The sequence below is a fragment of the Somniosus microcephalus genome, chromosome 1 (assembly GCF_052327205.1).
Source record: "Somniosus microcephalus isolate GS21.2 chromosome 1, FLI_Smic_1.0, whole genome shotgun sequence".
Lineage (NCBI taxonomy): Eukaryota > Metazoa > Chordata > Chondrichthyes > Squaliformes > Somniosidae > Somniosus > Somniosus microcephalus.
Genome location: NC_140987.1, coordinates 126,336,531 through 126,353,079, shown reverse-complemented (window position 1 = coordinate 126,353,079; position 16,549 = coordinate 126,336,531). Strand labels below are relative to the sequence as shown.

Below are 16,549 nucleotides of genomic sequence, written 5' to 3'. Positions count from 1 at the left end.
TTAACTGATTCTCCTACACTAGCTGATTCTCCTACACTAACTGATTCTCCGACACTAACTGATTCTCCCGCACTAACTGATTCTCCCACACTAACTGATTCTCCGACACTAACGGATTCTCCGACACTAACGGATTCTCCTACACAAACTGATTCTGTCCGACACTAACTGATTCTCCGACACTAACGGATTCTCCTACACTAACTGATTCTGTCCTACACTAACTGTTCTGTCCTACACTAACTGATTCTCCTACACTAACTGATTCTCCTACACTAACTGATTCTGTCCTACACTAACTGATTCTCCTACACTAACTGATTCTCCTACACTAACTGATTCTCCTACACTAACTGATTCTGTCCTACACTAACTGATTCTCCTACACTAACTGATTCTCCAACACTAACTGATTCTCCTACACTAACTGATTCTGTCCTACACTAACTGATTCTCCTACACTAACTGATTCTGTCCTACACTAACTGATTCTGTCCTACACTAACTGATTCTCCTGCACTTACTGATTCTCCTACACTAACTGATTCTGTCCTACACTAACTGATTCTCCTACACTAACTGATTCTGTCCTACACTAACTGATTCTGTCCTACACTAACTGATTCTCCTACACTAACTGATTCTGCCTACACTAACTGATTCTGTCCTGCACTAACTGATTCTCCTACACTGACTGATTCTCCTACACTAACTGATTCTGTCCTACACTAACTGATTCTCCTACACTAACTGATTCTCCTACACCAACTGATTCTCCTACACTACTGATTCTGTCCTACACTAACTGATTCTCCCCTACACTAACTGCTTCTCCTACACTAACTGATTCTGTCCTACACTAACTGATTCTCCTACACTAACTGATTCTCCTACACTGACTGATTCTCCTACACTGACTGATTCTCCTACACTGACTGATTCTCCTACACTAACTTATTCTCCTACACTAACTGATTCTCCTACACTAACTGATTCTCCCACACTAACTGATTCTCCTACACTAACTGATTCTCCGACACTGACTGATTCTCCTACACTAACTGATTCTGTCCTACACTAACTGATTCTGTCCTACACTAACTGATTCTCCTACACTAACCGATTCTCCTACACTAACTGATTCTGTCCTACACTAACTGATTCTGTCCTACACTAACTGATTCTCCGACACTAACTGATTCTGTCCGACACTAACTGATTCTCCTACACTAACTGATTCTCCTACACTAACTGATTCTGTCCTTCACTAACTGATTCTCCTACACTAACTGATTCTCCTACACTAACTGATTCTCCTACACTAACTGATTCTGTCATACACTAACTGATTCTCCTACACTAACTGATTCTCCTACACTAACTGATTCTCCTACACGAACTGATTCTGTCCTACACTAACTGATTCTCCCCTACAATAACTGATTCTCCTACACTAACTGATTCTGTCCTACACTAACTGATTCTGTCCTACACTAACTGATTCTCCTACACTGACTGATTCTCCTACACTAACTGATTCTCCTACACTAACTGATTCTGTCCTACACTAACTGATTCTCCTACACTAACTGATTCTCCCACACGAACTGATTCTCCTACACTAACTGATTCTCCCACACTAACTGATTCTGTCCTACACTAGCTGACTCTCCTACACTAACTGATTCTCCTACACTAACTGATTCTCCGACACTAACTGATTCTGTCCTACACTAACTGATTCTGTCCTGCACTAACTGATTCTCCTACACTAACTGATTCTGTCCTACACTAACTGATTCTGTCCTACACTAACTGATTCTCCTACACGAACTGATTCTCCGACACTAACTGATTCTCCTACACTGACTGATTCTCCAACACTGACTGATTCTGTCCTACACTAACTGATTCTCCTACACTGACTGATTCTCCAACACTGACTGATTCTCCTACACTAACTGATTCTCCGACACTAACTGATTCTGTCCTACACTGACTGATTCTCCTACACTAACTGATTCTCCTACACTAACTGATTCTCCGACACTAACTGATTCTACTACACTAACTGATTCTGTCCTACACTAACTGATTCTGTCCTACACTAACTGATTCTCCTACACTGACTGATTCTCCTACACTGACTGATTCTCCTACACTAACTGATTCTGTCCTACACTAACTGATTCTCCTACACTAACTGATTCTCCTACACTGACTGATTCTCCTACACTGACTGATTCTCCTACACTGACTGATTCTCCTACACTAACTGATTCTCCTACACTAACTGATTCTGTCCTACACTAACTGTTCTGTCCTACACTAACTGATTCTGTCCTACACTAACTGATTCTCCTACACTAACTGATTCTCCTACACTAACTGATTCTCCTACACGAACTGATTCTGTCCTACACTAACTGATTCTCCCGCACTAACTGATTCTCCCGCACTAACTGATTCTCCCGCACTAACTGATTCTCCCGCACTAACTGATTCTCCCGCACTAACTGATTCTGTCCTACACTAACTGATTCTGTCCTACACTAACTGATTCTCCTACACTAACTGATTCTCCCGCACTAACTGATTCTGTCCTACACTAACTGATTCTCCTACACTAACTGATTCTGTCCTACACTAACTGATTCTCCGACACTAACTGATTCTGTCCTACACGAACTGATTCTCCCCTACACGAACTGATTCTCCGACACTAACTGATTCTCCGACACTAACGGATTCTCCGACACTAACTGATTCTGTCCTACACTAACTGATTCTCCGACACTAACGGATTCTCCTACACTAACTGATTCTGTCCTACACTAACTGATTCTCCTACACTAACTGATTCTCCTACACTAACTGTTCTGTCCTACACTAACTGATTCTCCTACACTAACGGATTCTGTCCTACACTAACTGATTCTCCTACACTAACTGATTCTCCTACACTAACTGATTCTGTCCTACACTAACTGATTCTCCTACACTAACTGATTCTCCTACACTAACTGATTCTCCTACACTAACTGATTCTCCTACACTAACTGATTCTCCTACACTAACTGATTCTCCCCTACACTAACTGATTCTGTCCTACACTAACTGATTCTCCGACACTGACTGATTCTCCTACACTAACTGATTCTGTCCTACACTAACTGATTCTCCTACACGAACTGATTCTCCTACACTAACTGATTCTCCTCCACTAACTGATTCTCCTACACTAACTGATTCTGTCCTACACTAACTGATTCTCCTACACTAACTGATTCTCCTACACTAACTGATTCTCCTACACTAACTGATTCTGTCCTGCACTAACTGATTCTCCTACACTAACTGATTCTCCCACACTAACTGATTCTCCTACACTAACTGATTCTCCTACACTAACTGATTCTCCCACACTAACTGATTCTCCTACACTAACTGATTCTCCTACACTAACTGATTCTGTCCTACACTAACTGATTCTCCTACACTAACTGATTCTCCCACACTAACTGATTCTCCCACACTAACTGATTCTCCTACACTAACTGATTCTCCGACACTAACTGATTCTCCGACACTAACTGATTCTGTCCTACACTAACTGATTCTCCTACACTAACTGATTCTCCTGCACTAACTGATTCTGTCCTACACTAACTGATTCTCCTACACTAACTGATTCTCCTACACTAACTGATTCTCCTACACTAACTGATTCTGTCCTACACTAACTGATTCTCCCACACTAACTGATTCTCCTACACTAACTGATTCTGTCCTACACTAACTGATTCTCCTACACTAACTGATTCTGTCCTACACTAACTGATTCTGTCTTACACTAACTGATTCTCCTACACTAACTGATTCTCCTACACTAACTGATTCTCCTACACTAACTGATTCTCCTACACTAACTGATTCTCCCACACTAACTGATTCTCCTACACTAACTGATTCTGTCCTACACTCACTGACTCTGTCCTACACTCACTGATTCTCCTACACTGACTGATTCTCCTACACTAACTGATTCTCCCACACTAACTGATTCTCCTACACTAACTGATTCTGTCCTACACTAACTGACTCTGTCCTACACTAACTGATTCTCCGACACTAACTGATTCTGTCCTACACTAACTGATTCTCCTACACTAACTGATTCTCCTACACTAACTGATTCTCCGACACTAACTGATTCTCCGACACTAACTGATTCTCCGACACTAACTGATTCTCCGACACTAACTGATTCTCCGACACTAACTGATTCTCCGACACTAACTGATTCTGTCCTACACTAACTGATTCTCCTACACTAACTGATTCTCCCACACTAACTGATTCTGTCCTACACTAACTGATTCTCCGACACTAACTGATTCTCCGACACTAACTGATTCTCCGACACTAACTGATTCTCCGACACTAACTGATTCTCCTACACTAACTGATTCTCCTACACTAACTGATTCTCCTACGCTTACTGATTCTCCGACACTAACTGATTCTCCTACACTAACTGATTCTCCTACACCAACTGATTCTGCTACACTAACTGATTCTCCTGCACTAACTTATTCTCCGACACTAACTGATTCTCCGACACTAACTGATTCTCCGACACTAACTGATTCTCCTACACTAACTGATTCTCCTACACTAACTGATTCTGTCCTACACTAACTGATTCTGTCCTACACTAACTGATTCTGTCCTACACTAACTGATTCTCCTACACTAACTGATTCTCCCACACTAACTGATTCTGTCCTACACTAACTGATTCTCCTACACTAACTGATTCTCCTACACTAACTGATTCTCCTACACTAACTGATTCTGTCCTACACTAACTGATTCTCCTACACTAACTGATTCTGTCCTACACTAACTGATTCTCCCACACTAACTGATTCTGTCCAACACTAACTGATTCTCCCACACTAACTGATTCTCCTACACTAACTGATTCTCCTACACTAACTGATTCTCCGACACTAACTGATTCTGTCCTCCACTAACTGATTCTCCTACACTAACTGATTCTCCTACACTAACTGATTCTCCCCTACACTAACTGATTCTCCCCTATACTAACTGATTCTCCCCTACACTAACTGATTCTCCCACACTAACTGATTCTCCCACACTAACTGATTCTGTCCTACACTAACTGGTTCTGTCCTGCACTAAATGATTCTGTCCTACACTAAATGATTCTGTCCTACACTAAATGATTCTGTCCTCAGACCTCAGAGAGTGGAACGCTTTACCTTCCTCAATCTTTCCTACCTGCTACAATCTTCAGAGTTTTACGGCCCAAATTTGAATCACCCAATTACTCCTTCTTGTTCAAGCCCTACTCCACAGACTTGAGCATACAAATCTAGGCTGGCACTTTAGCGCAGTACTGAGGAAGTGCTGCACTATCGGAGGTACAGTCTTTCTGATGAGATTATTTGCCCTCTCAGATGAATGTTAAAGATCCCATTGCCGTATTCAAAGAAGAGTGCGGGAGTTATCCTGGTGTCCTGGCCAATATTTATCTCTCACCCAGCGTCACTGAAACAGATTATCTGGTCATTAACCTCATTGCTCTTTGTTGGACCTTACTGTGTACAAATCGGCTGTTGCGTTTCCCTACATTACAACAGTGACTACACTCCAAAAGTACTTCATTGGCTGCTAAAGTGCTTTGAGACGTCCGGTGGTCGTGAAAGGCGCTATATAAATACAAGTCTTTCTTTTATAAATACAAGTTCTTTCTTTCTTTAAGATACAGTAAGGTCATTTAAGTCCAGTACAAAGTAATGCAACAACAACTTGCACTAATACAGTGCCTTTAATGTAGTGAAACATCCCAAGCGCATCAAAGGAGCGTTATCAAACAAAATTTGACACCGCGCCACATAAGGAGATATTAGGACAGATGGTCAAAGAGGTAGGTATAAAGGAGTGTCTTAAAGTAGGAGAAAGGTAGAGAGACAGAGAGGTTTAGGGAAGGAATTCCAGAGCTTAGGGCCTACACAGCTGAAGGCACAGCCACCAATGGTAGAGCGATTAAAATTGGGGATACACAAGAGGCCAGAATTGAAGGAGCATAGAGATCCCGGAGGGTTGTCGGATTAGAGGAGGTTATAGAGATAGGGAGGGGCGAGGCCATGGAGCAATTTAGAAACAAGGATAAGAATTTTATAATCGAGGCGTTGCCAGATTGGGAGCCAATGTAGGTCAGCGAGCACAGGGGTGGTGGGTAAACGGGACTTGGTGCCAGTTAGGATACGGGCAGCAGAGTTTTGGATGAGCTCAAGTTTATGTAGAATGGAAAATGGGAGCCCGGCCATGAGAGCATTATAATTGTCAAGTCTAGAGGTGACAAAGGCATGGATGAGAGTTTCAGCAGCAGATGAGCTGAGGCTGGAGTGGAGTCAGGCGATGTGATGGAGGTGGAAGTAGGCGATCTTGGTGATGGAGCAGATATGTGGTCGGAAGCTCAACAACTGGGTGGTTACTACAGGATGAAATCACAAAATATGTTACAACTAATACTATGTAATTTGTGTATAGTAGAGGTTTTATTCCATTCCATGATTTCTCATAACATGCTCTATAAATATTTTAATGGGTTATTAAAAAGGACTCTCAGCCAACACGCCAAGGTTCTAAACGATATGTGATGTTATACAGCATTTAAAGCCCTCTTATGCTACCTGGAGGGGGTGGGGAATGAGCCCAGAATTCTTAGACCGCAATTTCACCAACCGTGGCGAGTCCGGTGCAGCCGGAGTAGGCAGCGGCCTTAAACCCCGCTCCCAGCTTCATCCCACCTCCTCCAAATGATTTTGCCTTGATTCGGCTTGTTAAGCCTGCCCTGCGAGGTTCCCAGCCAATTAAAAGGAAGCGGGTCTGATTACGTCATCTGATGACACGTCATCAACCGGTTTCCTTAAAGGGACCATGTCCACATTCATTTTGACATTTGTGCTGTCAGTGTTCTGCAGCATTGAGGTGCTGCAAACACTAACAAGCACTGCTCAAAAGGTGCACGGCTGCACCCAGGCTCTCCCATGACTCCCTCCATATGCTTATGGAGGGAATCACAGCACACAGGGAGATTCTCTTCCCTTCCAATGGGTAGAAGAGACCACCCCAAGAGATTAACACAGCCTGGTTGCACATTGCAAAGGAGGGCACAAGCATGGGTGTCGTCAGGAGGACCAGGCTGCAGTGGCGCAAACCTTTCAATGATCACAGTAGATTACAAAATGTTACTGCAAAGCCACACCTCCTGTCCCACGCATCGCATCCCTATTTCTCTGCCTTCCCTACCCTACTCCTGCACATCCTTACTCACACCAACTTACCTTGCACCTCCAGCCATCCCTCTCTATCTACATTATCACTTCCCCATCTCACTAACCAACCCTCACACTCACCCTCATCCTTGTCCAATCATTCAAACGAACAATGCACAAGGGTAGGCACTTGTGTGCTTTAGCCAATGTTCGTGTAAAGTTTCTGTTAATGTGTTGTCAAGCAGTGAAATCTTTATTTTCAACACTTTGCCTTCTTGGACAGATTTGTGTGCACCTTTGGAAGTGTTTTAGTGAGTTCCAGTGAATGGTGAGACGTAACGTTCCCCCCTCCCCCATGGTGATGAGTGTGAAAGGAATGGCTTGGGCATTGCAGGGATGGTCTATGGTGTTGGTGTGGGGTGGCGCCAACCTGGTGCATCATGTGGCAGCCAGGGTGTACAGTGTTAAGTGAAGTAAATCTGGACGTGGTGAGGCCATCGCTGACGTCCCGAGCAACAATGTGCATGGATGATGATGCCCTGTGTCCTATGCAGCATCAGTTAATTGCGGAAAAGGTTGGTGTGGATATTGGTGCTGCTGGTGATGCTGGTGTTGGGGCTGATCGTGTTGGGATTCTGAGGACCAAAGTGAGATTTTTTCAAGGCCACCGATGCTGATGGAATAGATGGCAGGTGAGGTTGAGATGACAGAAGTGATCTGTCAATGGTGAGAGAGGTTGCTCCAATGAGGTGACACTGGGTAGAGAGTTTGCTCCAAACACTTGCTAGCTCCATAAAAGTCAATCTGTCTTCCAAATGCAGTAAGCAACAGCTTCTAACCTTGGAAAGTGAAGATCTATAAAATGGGAGCTTTCATAGAACATTTGCAGCTATCAGGTTAGTAAATCATCCCATGCTGACACAACACCCGGCCTACTTACCTGACGTGATCCCCGCTCTCTGGGAAACTCGTTAAAAACCTGGTAAAATGGTAAGTACATGGGAAAATGGTGCTTAACTACCTTTTAACAAGCTTTTAAGTATCTAAATTGGCTAACACACCGCTTGGTGTCGGGTCTGTTCAGGGATGACAGACCCGACACTTGGGAAACTGACAAGGAGGTGGGTTTACAGCGGGATACCAACCCGTTGTCAATCTTTGTGATTTTGACAGTGGATCCGCCTCCAAACTCGCACTCTAGTGTTGTATGTGCCCAAGAATGAAAAAATCTGTCAACAACATTACAAAATTATAAATGTCTCCACAAAATGAGGCTGAACTAATGTCTCACATATGATTGTTCCATTACACAAAATTGAAGATTTTTGTTACCACACAGGCAGTATTCTATTTATACTAATTATTATAGCACCCTCGAGTAGAAAAATAACACTCTTCAATAAGAATTTTTGTAGCACAGGAAATCTAATTAAAATTGTTTTGTGATCTCATGCTGTTAATAAATTATGATTTTATTTCCACTACTACTTCTCCAACCAATTGGTGGCATTCAGAATACAATACACAGTTTACACCTTATACCCCAAAGACCCTAGCACTGGTTCTAATACAGACTTAACAGCAATTGCAGAATTGTGTAAACCAACACCACAGCTTATTTTATCATTCATTAGTTTGCTGTTTGTGATACCTTGCTGTGTGCATATTGATTGCCATGTTTTCCTACATAACAACAGTAACTGCACTTCAAGAGTATTTCATTGGCTGTAAATATGTTCTTTTTGTGACCAATGTATAACAAAGAGATGTATTTATTTAGCATACCTACACACTTATACTGAGTGAATAAACATTTCTGAAGCTGGTGCAAACAGATGAACTAACAGACCAAAGTGCCAGAATTATTTTCAATTGATCAGGTGCTGAATTTTCTGTCTTTGTTAATACAGAATATGTATGGTTATCCATGAAGTAAAGCTCTATTGCACTGTGTAGTTATATTTCCCAACCTCTACAACTCCTAGACCTTGTAAGCTCTGATGTACGGGCTACATGAGGAGGAATTTCTTCTCTCAGAGGGTCGTGAATCTTTGGAATTCTTTACCCGAGAGCGCTGTGGAGGCTGGGTGATTGAATATATTTAAGGTGGAGATAGACAGATTTTTGAACGATAAGGGAGTCAAAGGTTATGGGGAGCGGGCAGGGAAGTGGAGTTGAGGCCAAGACCAGATTAGCCATGATTTTGTCGAATGGCGGCGCAGGCTCGAAGGGCCTGCTCCTATTTCTTATGTTCTTATGTACACTGCAAGAGTGCAGTCATAGGTGTTCTACTAGCACTAGTTCAAGTTCGCACAGTACTTATCATGTATTGTCTTTTGATTAAATGCCTTTGCAAAGTCACAAACCCATAAGTAGTTTCATGGATACAGCTACTCTGCTGTTTTTATCGTGCAATTTCATAGGGCAATATCAATTTAGTAAGCAACAGAGCAAAATAACATAATTACATAAAGTATATACACACAATTTGTAGGGGTTTAGGGGAAAGAAGGAAGTGTGAACCTTGAATTATTTAATAATTACCTTTCAAAGTTTCTTTTTTGTTCTCACACTCTGTAGAAGTAAAATTTTGGTCCTCCTCCTGATTTCTAAAGATTTGCCTCAAAAAAGCTCTATGTGCAATGTTCTTTGATGTTTCTACATAATTTTTTTGCTGAAAATAATCTTTCCCCTGTGGAGCACACTGCAGTACTGAAACTCCTGGTATAATACAATTTTCTTCTGCATTTTCTTCCAAAGGTATAGCTCCTTTGTCTGGCTTATACATAGGGTTGCCTTCAGGTTCCTGCCCATAGACAATTTGGTTTATGTCAGTATAGTCAGAGAAACATGTGGACACCTTGAATGAGGCAGTATTATTTTTTTCAGTTTCACGCTTCCCACAGTAGCTGTTGCTTCTATCCACTACTTCTGTCTGACTCGCATTTTCCTTTGCTAAAAGCATATCTGCTGGCTGCTGCTCTTTAGTTTGATGTTGGCCTCGAATTTTCTGTAGATGTTCCATGTAAAGAAGATATTTCCCATATACACTTAGCTGAGGCTCACATGCGCCTGAGGAAATACAAGTGTTAACTTTGGGATATTTCAAACCATAAACCTCGTCAGACCCCACAAAGTCAGAATATTCTTTTGATGCAGCTGTTGTGTTTGTTAGTAACATATCCGTTTTCTCTTTCTTAGGGCTACCTCTAGGATTCGAGAATGATATTTTGTCAACATTACTGGAAACTGTACAAAACTGTGGTGTTATCCCAATCAGAACACATCCGCATTCCATGCACCAATTAACAGTTGAACTGTTCCCACTTGTGCACGCTGGGCAGAATTTGACCAGGTTACTTGCATGGAAGAAAGAGTCAATATTTTCATCTGTGATTTGGCCTTTTTCTCTTTCAATAGATTGCTCTTTTATAAATTGCAGATTGGATTTTTTTGAACAGCTGGAATCAGAGGATGATAGCAAAGGTGATGAAGACAACTTCAAGGTACTATGTGCCTTATACCCAATTATTTGTTGCCTTGTTTCATTTTCATCATCATTATAGTTTGCTTCTTTTTTCAATGGATCATTTTTCAAAGCTAACAGGTTTTCAGTCCCTCTGTTGTCCAATATTTTGCCACTACATTTTGAAGATGCTGTTAAATATGAAGGTATGGTTTTATTTGCATTTGTAACACTTAAATTTCTAAATCTTTCAGGGAACTGTTCAATACTTGGTCTTTCCTGGGAAGCACTGACTAACTTTATTCCTTTGTCTCTTTCATTTGCTGATGTTATTTCATTTGGACTTACGGTTGTCCCTTTGCAGAGGGTTCGAGGATCTAGTCTTGGAATAACTGACGAATCCATCTGTGATTTGAAGTTAAATCCAGCATCTTCCAGATTTAGTAAAACATCAGTAGCTTCTGAATCTTCTGCTGAAGTCTTATGGTAACCACCTGATAAGTATTTCTCTGCTTCAATGGGTTCCCATACATAATTATGTTTTTCTTTATCACAAACAGTTGGCATGCTTTGTTGTGTAGTGTTATGCAGATTAACAGGGCTGGATAATAGATCTGCTGCACTGTAAAAATGTGTTGCTGGGGATTTTCTAAGTGTTACTGTTCTGGCTGATAAGGTTGGCTCCTCCTTATTATTATTACTACACAAGAATGGAGTAACATTGTTTTTTACAAAAGGCTGCATAAATGCTTCCTTTCTTTCTCCATTTCCAGTGACATCTTCTTCATCCGAACTACCTTCAAGAGGAATCCAGAAATATTTATCCCCATTCAGTGCACTCACATCACCAATCACAGAATGGCAGTTTTCATCTGCTGGAAACTCTAAATGAGTTACCTGCACTTTACTTTCCCCTGCGCCTTTAATTTTCCAGTTGTTATTTGAAACATTATCTCTGTATGCATTTCCTTGCTCAGGAAAGCTTCTTTCCCAAATATTATTAGGATGAACGTGGTCCTTGCTTGAATAACCAGTATCTGCTAATATACATTGTTCGTGCTCTTCACTCAGGCTGGTAGCTAAGGAAGAAGTCTGAACCAATGTCCTATTTGTTCTTAATAAATCAAGTGAGCTACAGCTATCAGAAGACCTGGGAGTATCTGCAGAGTAATGAAAACCATCCGATCTGCTACTGAGAGGACCAGTGTGGATACTTCTATCGGTATCCCAAGACCAATTAAAAGTATTTGGCTGCTCTGTGTCAGGATTCACACGGCTCACAACCATTTCTTTCTCATTTAATGGACTAGCTTTTTGACACACTCGGGAGCTCATAACTTCCTCACTCTTTTTGAGGATTTTCTGAGCCCAGCTTAGAATATGCCTGAGCTTTTGGATCTCTGGTACAGTGGGATTCTCCAGTAAATTATAATCTGGCTTTGGCGAGGAAACAGTTGCTTCGTCACTCTTAGAAATTTTCAATGATGGTTCTAAATCTGTATGATGGGCCTTCTGTGTATCTTGAACTCTTGTATGTTGAACTGATTCATTGAAATCAAGCATTTTTTCTATTAAGGAATCTTTTTGCTCAGCATTTACTAGATTTTCTCTTAGTGGGTCGCTCACTTTGTGATCAAAGCTTCCTCGTTTGTCATTAGCTTCCAAACTGCCAACAGATGTAGATGTATTTGTGCAGTTATGGTTAGGGTCTACAAAGTAAGCCAAACGCTTTGCTCGAAGAGTCTTCAGCTCACGGGTGCGAGGAGTGTCTGTTTTTAAGATGGTCTCAACATTTAAATGTTTTGAAGTTCTTGCAGCTGAAGACTTATTCTGCAAGATATTAGAAATAATGTTATTACTTGCTGTAAATAATGACAAGAATACACTTGGGTGGTGTTCTTTAAAGTACTGTGGCATAGTGGTTAGCACTGTTGCCTCACAGCGCCAGGGACCCGGGTTCAAATCCGGCCTCGGGTGACTGTCTGTGTGGAGTTTGCACATTCTCCCCGTGTTTGCGTGGGTTTTTCTCCGGGTGCTCCGGTTTCCTCCCACAGTCCAAAGATGTGTGGGTTAGGTTGATTGGCCATGATAAAAATTGGCCCTTAGTGTTAGGGGGGATTAAATACGTGGGGTTATGGGGATAGGGCTTGGGTGGGATGGCTGTCGGTGTAGGGACCGGGTGCTAGGGTTTGGATGATCAGCCATGATCTCGTTGAATGGCGGAGCAGGGCCGAATGGCCTACTCCTGCTCCTATCTTCTATGTTTCTATGTTTTATGTTACTATTGATATAAAATACTTCTTCTCCCTCCTGTTTAGGTATTCAATACAACATTCATAATACAATAGTGCTCATGAGTTAATTTGCTTCACTACTTGGGGAACACATAGCATATTCAAGATGCAAAGGGAAAGTATCCTCTAATTGTATATTTGGAAAAATAGAAATTCCACAAAAAGGGAGAACTTTGCTTAACAACTACCTGTGTGTAACACCAGATTCTTATTTGCATCTGGTGGTTACACACAGCATTTGTTAAGCAGATGCTTTTCTAAAGCAAAGAGCTGAAAAAGACTCAAACATATCTTACCGACTGTGTAGAATTTAATGGCTGAGATTCCTCAGGAGATAGTGACTGCATCATTTTGTCCTCGTGCTGTCTTCAGCATCTGAAATAAGCCATTATATCAACTGATTGTGAATATCCACTGCAACAGAAATGAGCAATAAACTTATACCACTGATCAAACAAAAAATGTCCATCAAAACAACCTTTTATAGATTTAAAGAACACCACCCAAAGCATTAAGATACTGAGAGATAGACTCATGAGAGCTTAAACATTCACCATACTTTAAAGCTGCAATGAGCTGTTGTGTGGCGAGATGTACTGTCAAGTACTGCAGCTCCAACACTAATCAGGAAAGCATCTCAAGCAAAGAGTTACACTGACTCAAATATATATTATAGTCTCAAATGAGGTATCTCCTATCTAAAAATGCATGTACTGTGATGCATATCAGTGGCTAAAAGGAATAACTCACCATGAGTATTGTAAGTCGGCAGCTCTCCCCTCCACCCTGTGTAATGTAAATAATGCAGCACTTCCCTACACCATGAGTAGCATAAACTGAACAGTTCTCCCTGCCCTACCCTGGGGAACAGTAAACTGATCAACTCAAATACAAAACAAGTAAGTCTCTGGTGTAAGCTGAGATGCAATCACCCAGGTAATAAAACGGCTCTTTCCCAGTACAGAACTATGCCATACTGCTCAGGAAGGTCCCAGGTTCCATCCATACCCTTCAGGTTTATTATTTCCCTCCAACCTGCATTTTGCTCCTCGTGACAGAGAGCATCTTGGGTATACCTGACAGTCCATAGCACAGGGGTAGAGGAACATAAACAGAGAAGTTGTAGGGAAAAACATTAATTGAAACAACCATAAACGATACAGGTTACACAAGGCCCTCCCTCTTGTCCGTATTTCCCCACATTCCCATCTCTTCTGAAGGTGGAGACTAATGCTGGGGTAAAGGTCCGCAGCTCCCCCATAACCTCAATCAGCCTGGATGGTGCGGCGATTCGATCATTTTTATTTAAAAAAAACTTTTTAAAACCATAATTAAACTCGAAGGTTTATTTATTTGCAGAAACCCCGGAAGCGTCCAATCAGCATCGGTTTCCGAGGCAACCGGAAAGCATCAAGCGGAAATTGATTGGGCCTTTTAAACACAATCCAGTTTTCTAAATGACCAGGCCCGTGCAAATGAGATCAATACTCCAAAACTCGCCCTACTTTGGAATATTTGTTTAGTACTCGACCCATTTCACACCCGAACAAGAGTCTCTTTTAGTGAAAGCACAAAATATTCACCCGACCACAAAACTGTGCTGCAGCGGATGAACCGTGAGTGAGAAATCCTTCTGATTATCTAGCTTTAATTCAGTGCACACACAAACGCCGCAGCGCAGCGCAACCTGAAGCAGCTTCGCTTCCCGGAGCGCAGCCACTCTCCGCCTCACGCGCCACTTTGTATCAAGCCGTTCCCATGGATACGGCCGCGCTCTGCCTCACGTCAGCCGTGTCCCTGGCTGCAAAAAGTACAACGCTGTAGCAATCGCAGGTCATCGATGGAAATTTAACGATGGAATAAATGCGTATACGTTTTTGCAAAGTGTGCGGCCGGTGAGATTATTTCCTTTTAACACAGGCGACCGAAGTGACACCAGAGATGGACCTTCAGTATAATAGTCAAGAGCAGGTAGCTTCCTGATCACCTGTTCAAAGGAGTTGGTGGAAACCGGTTCAATTTTTACTTTTCCTTTCCAGAAAGGGAATGTTGGGGAACTATGAAATGTTAGAAGAGGAAGTCATTGGACTCTGAAGAGTTTGTTAGGGCGAGCTGCGAGCAGGAAAGGTGGGGTGGAGGATAGCTATGAGGGAAAGAGACTGAGGGAAAAGACGAGTTAACTATAAACTAGCCAGTCTTCCATAGTAGACAGAGCGTCAGTAAAGTCTTCATGTCATTAATTATATATATTTATTATAAATCCCTACGTCCACATTTATAATAGAAAAAATGTTGTCAGGAAGTGTATGCAGATACAAGATTTTTAATATATACTAGATAGAAATAGATGATAATGATAAAGTCAAATCCCTCCTTATCTTTCTTGACCTGTCTGCAGCCTTTGATACGGTTGAGCACACCATCCTTCTCCAATGCCTCTCCACTGCCATCCAGCTGGATGGAGCTCCACTCGCCTGGTTCCATTCCTATCTATCTAATCGTAGCCAGAGAATCACGTGCAATGGCTTCTCTGCCTGCTCCCGCATTATTACCTCTGGTGTCCCCCCAATGATCTATCCTTGGCCCCCTCCTAGTTCTCATCTATATGTTGCCCCTCGGCGACATCATCCGAAAACACAGCATCAGTTTCCACATGTACGCTGACGACAACCAGCTCTACCTCACCACCACTTCTCTTGACCACTCCACGGCCTCTAAATTGTCTGACATCCAGTACTGGATGAGCAGAAATTTCCTCCAACTAAATATTGGGAAAACTGATGCCATTGTCTTCGGTCCCCGCCAAAAACTCCGTTCCCGAGTCACCAACTCCATCCTTCTCCCTAGCATTCCGTATGTGGCTGTACCAGATTGTTCGCAACTTTGGTGTCATATTTGACCCTGAAATGAGCTTCTGACCACATATCCGCAGCATAACTAAGACCGCCTATTTCCACTTCATTAACATTGCCTGGCTCCGCTCCTGCCTCGGCGCACCCGGTGTTGAAACCCTCATCCATGCCCTTGCTACCTCTAGGCTTGACTATTCCAACACACTCCTTGCTGGCCTCCCACATTCTACCCTACATAAACTTGAGGTGATCCAAAACTCGGCTGTCCGTGTCCTAACTCGCACCAAGTCCCACTCACCCATCACCCCTGTCCTTGCTGACCGACATAGGCTCCCGGTTAAGCAACACCTCAATTTTAAAATTCTCATCCTTGTTTTCAAATCCCTCCATGGCCTCGCCCCTTGCTATTTCTGTAATCTCCTCCAGGCCCTGGGGTTAGAGTCTCTGCACGGGAGGCTTGATTTTGAGAGGAGGCAATATAGATTTAATGACTTTTAAAGTTACTATAACGTTATTACTGTTGAAATAAAGTTATTTTTAATTGTTGAACTTGCAGTTTGTTGATCTGTTGACAACAGTGCCACCCACAAGTGAAAAATGCAACTTGGGAGTTCTGAGAACCAG

General features: G+C 42.2%; 1 protein-coding gene across 1 annotated transcript in view; it reads right to left on the bottom strand.

Annotated features, from left to right (window-relative positions):
* Positions 1-13,485, bottom strand: part of LOC147124355 (uncharacterized) — a 347,592-nt gene extending 334,107 nt beyond the window's left edge. Inside the window, exons 1-2 of the mRNA XM_085985501.1 lie at positions 13,370-13,485; positions 9,858-12,609 (exon numbers count right to left, since the gene is read on the bottom strand). Coding sequence (XP_085841627.1) covers positions 9,858-12,609; positions 13,370-13,423 — 2,806 coding nt within the window. The 5' untranslated portion in view covers positions 13,424-13,485. The remainder of the gene's footprint in view (positions 1-9,857; positions 12,610-13,369) is intronic.
* Positions 13,486-16,549: the final 3,064 nt, after the last annotated feature.